The sequence below is a fragment of the Oncorhynchus clarkii genome, chromosome 23 (genome assembly GCF_045791955.1).
Source record: "Oncorhynchus clarkii lewisi isolate Uvic-CL-2024 chromosome 23, UVic_Ocla_1.0, whole genome shotgun sequence".
Classification (NCBI taxonomy): domain Eukaryota; kingdom Metazoa; phylum Chordata; class Actinopteri; order Salmoniformes; family Salmonidae; genus Oncorhynchus; species Oncorhynchus clarkii.
In genome coordinates, this window is record NC_092169.1 from 60,252,997 (window position 1) to 60,263,875 (window position 10,879).

Consider the following 10,879-nt stretch of genomic DNA (forward strand, 5'->3'; position numbering starts at 1 on the left):
AACATGTAGAATGATTTCCAGGATGGCCAGCAGAGGGCAGCAGTTCTCCGTGATAGAGTCCTCACGCGACCCATCGTCTCACATCAGGGTTGGAAAGACCAACTGCGTTATTAACTTTTAGGTCATTCAGCAGAGACTTTTATCCAGGGCTTTTTTTTACAGTGCAGGGCATTCAACTAGCGTAGTTAAAAACACATATCACAGACATAGCACGATTATTCCATGTAATTACAAGCTTATTACATAGTAATTCATTTGCTCCGTGTTTAATTACAGTGGAAAAGGCCAATTCATTGTCTATGAGATGTAGAGGAAGTGTTGCATTGTTACATTGCATGAAACCTACTGTAGTTTTAACCATGACTTCGCTGAAACTACATCTCCCATGAGCACTTGCTTATTCCTCTGCCGCTCAACTCTCTCGCACTAGAGGTGGTTAAAAAAAAAAAAAAAAAAGTTTGGGAAAGAATCCCAGGAATTCGTTTCCTGTGAAATTTGGCAAGAGGAGAGAACTAGACGTAGAGCCAAACTCGGAGAGCATTGACCAAGTTCCACAGACAGAGATGGGCTCACACAACAGTCCTTTTCCAGATGGACCGAGGACGAGGATGAGGACTCCCGGAGTTTAGAGCGAATTAACCCGCTTCCCCAGTCCGCTTGCACCGAGCAGGGAAAAACACACATTACGGGGTTTCAGCCATGGCTGAACCCCTGCTGAAACGGACCTTCTCTCGGCTGCGGGGAAAGGATCGATCCCGGCGGAAAACGGACCCCAAACTTAATGGTAACTGTAAAACGATGTTTAGAGTTTTAATTCCTTTATAGACAGTTTGTATTTTTCACGTGTGTATTTTTTTTTTATACCCAAACTAGATAATCAATAAGTAATCCAGCCTTACACAAATAACAGACCGCTGCAGATGTCGAAAACATGTATTCAGAAATAGGCATTTACTTGTTTTTGTGGGGCAACTAATTTCGTAGGCACGAAGAAAAGACATCACTTTTCAGTAAAACATGCACGACATGTCGATTTGAGACATAGTGAATGACGCTACGTCAAGGATAGGAGTGAAGCAGCAGGGTACACTTTGTATTGGTTCAACTTTAACATGTTTCACAATCCAGAAGTCACCCTGGGCATTGTTTACATTCTTCTGGTCTGTCGACGGAGAAACACAAGAGACAAGAAGAAGTAGCGGAGACCGACGGCAACGGAACACATCTAGAGAGAGTAGCGTTAAGTCAAAGAAAGGACTACCTTTAACCCCGGTACGGGATACCGTTATCTAGAAACAGGCTACCGTTATCTCCGGAACGGGCTACTGTTATCTCCTGAACGGGCTACCTTTATTTTCGAAACAGCTACCGTTAACCCCGGTACGGGATACCGTTATCTAGAAACAGGCTGCCGTTATCTCCGGAACGGGCTACTGTTATCTCCCGAACGGGCTACCTTTATTTTCGGAACGGGCTACCTTTATTTTCGGAATGGGCTACCGTTATCTTCGAAATGGGCTACCGTTATCTCCGGAACGGGCTACCGTTATCTCCCGAACGGGCTACCTTTATTTTCGAAACAGCTACCGTTAACCCTGGAATGGGCTACCGTTATCTCCGGAATGGGCCTAAATAAAATGCGTTTGTCTGCAGATGTGCCAGTGTTACATAATTCAGCCATTCAAGATCAATACAGGGAGTCAGACAGGGCGGGCCGCGCCTCTCGACCCTGCCCCAGACCCTCCTATAGCGGTTTTGTCTAAATAGGATACAGACAGCTTATGTCAAATTGACGTAAAAAGTGGATTTTTTTGTGCATTTTACCTAACCCTAACCCCTTTTCTAAAAACCTAATTATCATAACCTTCTGCTTCAGTTCTCTTAACCTGCTATGAAAAGTAAATTCTGACATAAACTGTATACCATCTAGTCAAAACCATCTATAGTCAAGATGTTACAGACAGTATACCATCTAATCAAAACCATCTATAGTCAAGATGTTACAGACAGTTGATTCCCACACATTGACACAGACAGACCACTCAGAGAGAGAAGATGATGCTGGGGGTTCGTATCCTACACAGAAACAAGAGCCAACCTACACCTCTCTCCTCTTCATCATTAGTAAAGTCAATTCACAGAAACAGGCCAACCTATACCTCCCTCCTCTTCATCATTAGTAAAGTCAACTCACAGAAACAAGAGCCAACCTATACCTCCCTCCTCTTCATCATTAGTAAAGTCAACTCACAGAAAGAGGAGCCAAACTATACCTCCCTCCTCTTTATCATTAGTAAAGTCAACTCACAGAAAGAGGAGCCAACCTATACCTCCCTCCTCTTCATCATTAGTAAAGTCAACTCACAGAAAGAGGAGCCAACCTATACCTCCCTCCTCTTCATCATTAGTAAAGTCAACTCACAGAAAGAGGAGCCAACCTATACCTCCCTCCTCTTCATCATTAGTAAAGTCAATTCACAGAAACAGGCCAACCTATACCTCCCTCCTCTTCATCATTAGTAAAGTCAACTCACAGAAACAGGCCAACCTATACCTCCCTCCTCTTCATCATTAGTAAAGTCAACTCACAGAAACAGGCCAACCTATACCTCCCTCCTCTTCATCATTAGTAAAGTCAACTCACAGAAACAGGCCAACCTATACCTCCCTCCTCTTCATCATTAGTAAAGTCAACTCACAGAAACAAGAGCCAACCTATACCTCCCTCCTCTTCATCATTAGTAAAGTCAACTCACAGAAAGAGGAGCCAACCTATACCTCCCTCCTCTTTATCATTAGTAAAGTCAACTCACAGAAAGAGGAGCCAACCTATACCTCCCTCCTCTTTATCATTAGTAAAGTCAACTCACAGAAAGAGGAGCCAACCTATACCTCCCTCCTCTTCATCATTAGTAAAGTCAACTCACAGAAAGAGGAGCCAACCTATACCTCCCTCCTCTTCATCATTAGTAAAGTCAACTCACAGAAAGAGGAGCCAACCTATACCTCCCTCCTCTTCATCATTAGTAAAGTCAACTCACAGAAAGAGGAGCCAACCTATACCTCCCTCTTCTTCATCATTAGTAAAGTCAACTCACAGAAAGAGGAGCCAACCTATACCTCCCTCCTCTTCATCATTAGTAAAGTCAACTCACAGAAACAGGCCAACCTATACCTCCCTCCTCTTCATCATTAGTAAAGTCAACTCACAGAAACAGGCCAACCTATACCTCCCTCCTCTTCATCATTAGTAAAGTCAACTCACAGAAACAGGCCAACCTATACCTCCCTCCTCTTCATCATTAGTAAAGTCAACTCACAGAAACAGGCCAACCTATACCTCCCTCCTCTTCATCATTAGTAAAGTCAACTCACAGAAACAAGAGCCAACCTATACCTCCCTCCTCTTCATCATTAGTAAAGTCAACTCACAGAAAGAGGACCCAACCTATACCTCCCTCCTCTTTATCATTAGTAAAGTCAACTCACAGAAAGAGGAGCCAACCTATACCTCCCTCCTCTTCATCATTAGTAAAGTAAACTCACAGAAAGAGGAGCCAACCTATACCTCCCTCCTCTTCATCATTAGTAAAGTCAACTCACAGAAACAGGCCAACCTATACCTCCCTCCTCTTCATCATTAGTAAAGTCAACTCACAGAAACAGGCCAACCTATACCTCCCTCCTCTTCATCATTAGTAAAGTCAACTCACAGAAACAGGCCAACCTACACCTCCCTCCTCTTCATCATTAGTAAAGTCAACTCACAGAAACAGGCCAACCTACACCTCCCTCCTCTTCATCATTAGTAAAGTCAACTCACAGAAACAGGCCAACCTACACCTCCTTCCTCTTCATCATTAGTAAAGTCAACTCACAGAAACAAGAGCCAACCTACACCTCCCTCCTCTTCATCATTAGTAAAGTCAACTCACAGAAACTGGAGCCAACCTACACCTCCCTCCTCTTCATCATTAGTAAAGTCAACTCACAGAAACAGGCCAACCTATACCTCCCTCCTCTTCATCATTAGTAAAGTCAACTCACAGAAACAGGAGCCAACCTACACCTCCCTCCTCTTCATCATTAGTAAAGTCAATTCACAGAAATATAAATGAAAGAGAATCATTGTGCCAGTCTCCTCTCTGCCCTCAACTCTGTAGTCATGTGAATAAGGCCTTTATAAAACTCTTGGCCTGGATTTCACCAGGGCTGGACAGCATATGGGCTGGGACTCTGTTTGAGAAAGCTGTATTTGTCCCACAGCCCCAAGGTTGAAGGGCAATGACAAACATTCATGTTGAAGTCTGTGTGAATGTGTCAACATTTAGTTTTCTCCCCTCCTCTCCTCTCCTCTGTTTTTTCTCCTCTCCTCTCCTCTCCTCTCCTCTCCTCTCCTCTCCTCTCCTCTCCTCTTCTCTCCTCTTCTCTCCTTCTCTCCTCTCCTCCTCTTCACTCCTCCTCTACTCTCCCCTCTCTCCTGCAGCAGTAGAATTATGGATGACATCACTGCTAGGTCAGAGGGGGGCGTGTCATATACTCCAGTGTATAACAGAGCCTGTTTTGTACAGACCCTGTTGATGAGGATGATGATGATGACGAAGCATTACGGATGAATGGACACATTGAGAAATGCTCCATCGCTAACATTAAATTGGCCCATCGCCTATAGTTGTTGCAGATGACAAACTCGAGTGGCCTGTCATGTCTGGACGAGGTGATCTCATTAGTTCTGTTGGGACTACCTAGGTTCCTGGTTTCAGCAGGCTGGATGGTGAACCCAGCAGTCAGTGTGGGTTTAACCAGGCTACCGTGGGACCACATTCCCACCCTGAGAGCATGTCTGTCTGAGACATAGAATGGGGATCCCAAATGGCACTCTTTCTCCCTTTACAGAGCACTAGTTTTGAGCAGAACCTTATGGGCACTGGTCAAAGTAGTGCACTAATAAGGCCAGAGAGCGCCATTTGGGACACAACAAGGTCTGCTCATTCTGCTGCAGTCCACTGTAATGACCTCCCACTATAATGACCTCCAACTGTAATGACCTCCAACTATAATGACCTCCCACTGTAATGACCTCCCACTGTAATGACCTCCAACTCTTAATGACCTCCAACTCTTAATGACCTCCAACTGTAATGACCTCCCACTGTAATGACCTCCCACTGTAATGACCTCCCACTGTAATGACCTCCCACTGTAATGACCTCCCACTGTAATGACCTCCAACTGTAATGACCTCCCACTGTAATGACCTCCCACTGTAATGACCTCCCACTGTAATGACCTCCCACTGTAATGACCTCCAACTGTAATGACCTCCCACTGTAATGACCTCCCACTGTAATGACCTCCAACTGTAATGACCTCCCACTGTAATGACCTCCCACTGTAATGACCTCCAACTGTAATGACCTCCCACTGTAATGACCTCCCACTGTAATGACCTCCAACTGTAATGACCTCCCACTGTAATGACCTCCCACTGTAATGACCTCCCACTGTAATGACCTCCCACTGTAATGACCTCCCACTGTAATGACCTCCAACTGTAATGACCTCCAACTGTAATGACCTCCCACTGTAATGACCTCCCACTGTAATGACCTCCCACTGTAATGACCTCCCACTGTAATGACCTCCCACTGTAATGACCTCCAACTGTAATGACCTCCCACTATAATGACCTCCCACTGTAATGACCTTCAACTGTAATGACCTCCCACTGTAATGACCTCCAACTGTAATGACCTCCAACTGTAATGACCAGAATATGTCAAGGGCCTGATGGTTTCTACAGTTATTCCCTATATAGAGCACTACTCTATACTACAGTCTGGCCTGTTTTAACTATTCCCTATATAGTACACTACTTTATACTACAGCCCTATTCCCTATATAGTACACTACTCTATACTACAGCCCTATTCCCTATATAGTACACTACTCTATACTACAGCCCTATTCCCTATATAGTACACTACTTTATACTACAGCCCTATTCCCTATATAGTACACTACTCTATACTACAGCCCTATTCCCTATATAGTGCACTACTTTATACTACAGCCCTATTCCCTATATAGTGCACTACTTTATACTACAGCCCTATTCCCTATATAGTACACTACTTTATACTACAGCCCTATTCCCTATATAGTACACTACTCTATACTACAGCCCTATTCCCTATATAGTGCACTACTTTATACTACAGCCCTATTCCCTATATAGTGCACTACTCTATACTACAGGCCTATTCCCTATATAGTACACTACTCTATACTTCAGCCCTATTCCCTATATAGTACACTACTTTATACTACAGCCTGGCCTGGTCTAACTATTCCCTATATAGTACACTACTTTATACTACAGCCCTATTCCCTATATAGTACACTACTCTATTCTACAGCCCTATTCCCTATATAGTACACTAATTTTGAGCAGAGCCATATAGACCCTATCAAATCAAATGTTTTTTGGTCACATACACGTGTTTAGCAGATGTTATTGCGGGTGTAGTGAAATGCTTGTGTTTCTAGCTCCAACAGTGCAATAATATCTAACTAAACACAACAAAACACACATCTAAAAGTAAAAGAATGGAATTAAGAAATATATAAATATTAGGATGAGCAATGTCGGAGTGACATTGACTAAAATACAGTAGAATAGAAAAAAGTATATACATATGAGATGACTAAAGCATAGACTAAGATACAGTAGAATAGAATACAGTATATACATATGAGATGAGTAATACATAGACTAAGACACAGTATAATAGAATACAGTAAATACATATGAGATGATAAATACATAGACTAAGATACAGTAGAATAGAATACAGTATATACATATGAGATGAGAAATACATAGACTAAGACACAGTAGAATAGAATACAGTATATAGATATGAGATGAGTAATACATAGACTACGATACAGTAGAATAGAATACAGTATATACAATGAGATGAGTAAAGCAGTATGTAAACATTATTAAAGTGACCAGTGTTCCATTATTAAAGTGACCAGTGTTCCATTATTAAAGTGACCAGTGTTCCATGATTAAAGTGACCAGTGTTCCATGATTAAAGTGACCAGTGTTCCATTATTAAAGGGACCAGTGTTCCATTATTAAAGTGACCAGTGTTCCATTATTAAAGGGACCAGTGTTCCATTATTAAAGTGACTAGTGTTCCATTATTAAAGTGGCCAGTGATTCCATGTCTATGTATACAGGGCAGCAGCCTCTAAGGTGCAGGGTTGAGTAACCAGGTGGTAGCTGGCTAGTGATGGCTATTTAACAGTCTAAGGCGTTGTTGCGCCTGCTTCACCACACTGTCTGTGTGGGTGGACCATTTCAGATTGTCAGTGATGTGTACGCCGAGGAACTTGTAGCTTTCTGCCTTCTCCGCCGCTGTCCCGTCGATGTGGACGGGGTGGTGCTCCCTCTGCTGTTTCCTGAAGTCCACGCTCAGCTCCTTTGTTTTGTTGACGTTGAGTGAGAAGTTATTTTCCTGACACCACCTCCTCCCTGTAGGCCGTCTCCTCGTTGTTGGTAATCAAGCCCACTAGGTCTGTGGACCTAGGTCCACAGACAATGCAACCTCTGTGTCGTCTGCAAATTTGATGATTGAGTTGGAGTTGTGCATAGCCACGCAGTCATAGGTGAGTACAGGAGGGGGCTGAGCACGTACCCTTTTGGGGACCCAGTGTTGAGGATCAGCGAAGTGGAGGTGATGTTTCCTACCTTCACCACCGAGGGGCTGCTCGTCAGGAAGTCCAAGACCCGGTTACACAGGGCGGGGTTCAGACCCAGGGCCTCCAGCTTAATGATGAGCTTGGAGGATACTATGGTGTTGAATGCTGAGCTGTAGTCAATGAACAGCATTCTTACATAGGTATTCCTCTTGTCCAGATGGTTTAGGGCAGTGTGCAGTGTGGTTGAGATTGCATCGTCTGTGGACCTATTGGGGCGGTAAGCAAATTGGAGTGGGTGTCAGGTAGGGTGGAGGTGATATGGTCCTTGACTAGTCTCTCAAAGCACTTCATGATGACAGAAGTGAGTGCTATGGGGCGATAGTCATTTAGTTCCGGTACCTTAGCTTTCTTGGGTACAGGAACAATGGTGGACATCTTGAAGCAAGTGGGAACAGGAGACTGGGAGAGATTGAATATGTCTGTAAACACACCAGCCAGCTAGTCTAAGCATGCTCTGAGGACGCGGCTAGGGATGCCGTCTGGGCCGGTAGCCTTGTGAGGGTTAAGATCCTTAAATGTCTTCCTCACGTCAGCCACGGAGAAGGAGAGCCCACAGTCTTTGGGAGTGGGTCGCGTCGGTGGCACTGTGTTATCCCCAAAGCGGGCGAAGAAGGTGTTCAGCTTGTCCGGGAGCAAGACGTCGGTGGCACTGTGTTATCCCCAAAGCGGGCGAAGAAGGTGTTCAGCTTGTCTGGGAGCAAGACGTCGGTGGCACTGTGTTATCCCCAAAGCGGGCGAAGAAGGTGTTCAGCTTGTCCGGGAGCAAGACGTCGGTGGCACTGTGTTATCCCCAAAGCGGGCGAAGAAGGTGTTCAGCTTGTCCGGGAGCAAGACGTCGGTGGCACTGTGTTATCCCCAAAGCTGGCGAAGAAGGTGTTCAGCTTGTCTGGGAGCAAGACGTCGGTGGCACTGTGTTATCCCCAAAGCGGGCGAAGAAGGTGTTCAGCTTGTCCGGGAGCAAGACGTCGGTGGCACTGTGTTATCCCCAAAGCGGGCGAAGGTGTTCAGCTTGTCTGGGAGCAAGACGTCGGTGGCACTGTGTTATCCCCAAAGCTGGCGAAGAAGGTGTTCAGCTTGTCCGGGAGCAAGACGTCGGTGGCACTGTGTTATCCCCAAAGCGGGCGAAGGTGTTCAGCTTGTCTGGGAGCAAGACGTCGGTGGCACTGTGTTATCCCCAAAGCTGGCGAAGAAGGTGTTCAGCTTGTCCGGGAGCAAGACGTCGGTGGCACTGTGTTATCCCCAAAGCGGGCGAAGAAGGTGTTTAGCTTGTCCGGGAGCAAGACGCCAGGGTCCGCGATGTGGCTGGTTTTCCCTTTGCAGTCTGTGATTGCCTGTAGACCCTGTCACATATGTCTCATGTCTGAGCCGTTGAATTGCGACTCCATTTTGTCTCTGTACTGACGTTTTTCCTGTTTGATTGCCTTACGGAGGGAATAACTACACTGTTTGTATTCAGCCATATTCCCAGTCACCTTGCCATGGTTAAGTGCGGTGGCTCGTGCTTTCAGTTTTGCGCGAATGCTGCCATCTATTCACGGTTTCTGGGTAGTTTTTAATAGTCACAGTGGGAACAACATCCCCTATACCATTCCTGATGAACTCAGTCACCTCAATGTTATTCTCAGAGGCTACCCAGAACATGTCCCAGTCCGCATGATCAAAACAATGTTGAAGCATGGATTCTGATTGGTCAGACCAGCGTTGAATAGACCTTAGCACGGGCACTTCCTGTTTAAGTTTCTGCCTATAGGAAGGGAGGAGCAAAATGGAGTTGTGATCTGATTTGCCAAAAGGAGTGCGGGGGAGGGCCATGTAGGCATTTCGAAAGGGGGAGTAGCAGTGTTTTACCAGAGGGAGAACTACAGTCAATGTGTTGATAGAACTTTGGTAGCGTTTTTCCTCAAATTTGCTTTGTTAAAATCCGCAGCTACAATAAATACAGCCTCAGGATATGTGGTTTCCAGTTTGCATAAAGTCCAGTGTAATTCCTTGTGGGCCGTCGTGGTATCGGCTTGAGTTGGAATATACACGGCTGTGACTATAACCGGAGAGAATTATCTTGGGAGTTTTGATTGTGAGGTATTCTAGATCGGGATTAGTGGTTAATCATGAAACAACCCTGTCTTTCTTCTTCCCGGAGAGTTCTTAATTCCTGTCTGCGCGATGAACTGAGAACCCAGCTGGCTGTATGGACGGGGACAGTGTATCCGGAGAGAACCATGATTCCGTGAAACAGAGTATGTTACAATCTCTGATGTCTCTCTGGAAGGAGATCTCTGGAAGGAGATCCTCGCCCTGAGCTCGTCTTCTTTATTGTCCAGAGACTGAACATTAGCGTGTAATGGGAAGTGGTGGATGGTGTGTTCGCCTCCTGAGTCGGACTAGAATTAGAGGTCGACCAATTATTTATTATATTTATAATTATTTATTGCCTTACCTCCTCACGCCATTTGCACACACTGTATATAGACTTTCTTTTTTATATTGTGTTATTGACTGTACGCTTGTTTATTCCATGTGTAACTCTGTGTTGTTGTTTGTGTCGCACTGCTTTGCTTTATCTTGGCCAGGTCGCCAGTTGTAAATGAGAACTTGTTCTCAACTGGCCTCCCTGGTTAAATAAAGATGTTCTCAACTAGCCTACCTGGTTAAATAAAGATGTTCGCAACTAGCCTACCTGGTTAAATAAAGATGTTCGCAACTAGCCTACCTGGTTAAATAAAGATGATCTCAACTAGCCTACCTGGTTAAATAAAGATGTTCGCAACTAGCCTCCCTGGTTAAATAAAGGTGTTCTCAACTAGCCTACCTGGTTAAATAAAGATGATCTCAACTAGCCTACCTGGTTAAATAAAGGTGTTCTCAACTAGCCTACCTGGTTAAATAAATATGTTCTCAACTAGCCTACCTGGTTAAATAAAGGTGTTCTCAACTAGCCTACCTGGTTAAATAAAGGTGTTCTCAACTGGCCTACCTGGTTAAATAAAGGTGTTCTCAACTAGCCTACCTGGTTAAATAAAGGTGTTCTCAACTGGCCTACCTGGTTAAATAAAGGTGTTCTCAACTGGCCTACCTGGTTAAATAAAGGTGTTCTCAACTAGCCTAC

At 44.7% G+C, this 10,879-nt stretch overlaps 1 protein-coding gene across 1 annotated transcript in view; it reads left to right on the forward strand.

Moving 5' to 3' along the window:
* The first annotated feature begins 521 nt into the window (after positions 1-521).
* The window catches only part of LOC139381763 (rho GTPase-activating protein SYDE1-like), a 52,675-nt gene continuing 42,317 nt past the window's right edge, over positions 522-10,879 (forward strand). The window contains exon 1 of the mRNA XM_071125514.1: positions 522-784. Coding sequence (XP_070981615.1) covers positions 700-784 — 85 coding nt within the window. The 5' untranslated portion in view covers positions 522-699. The remainder of the gene's footprint in view (positions 785-10,879) is intronic.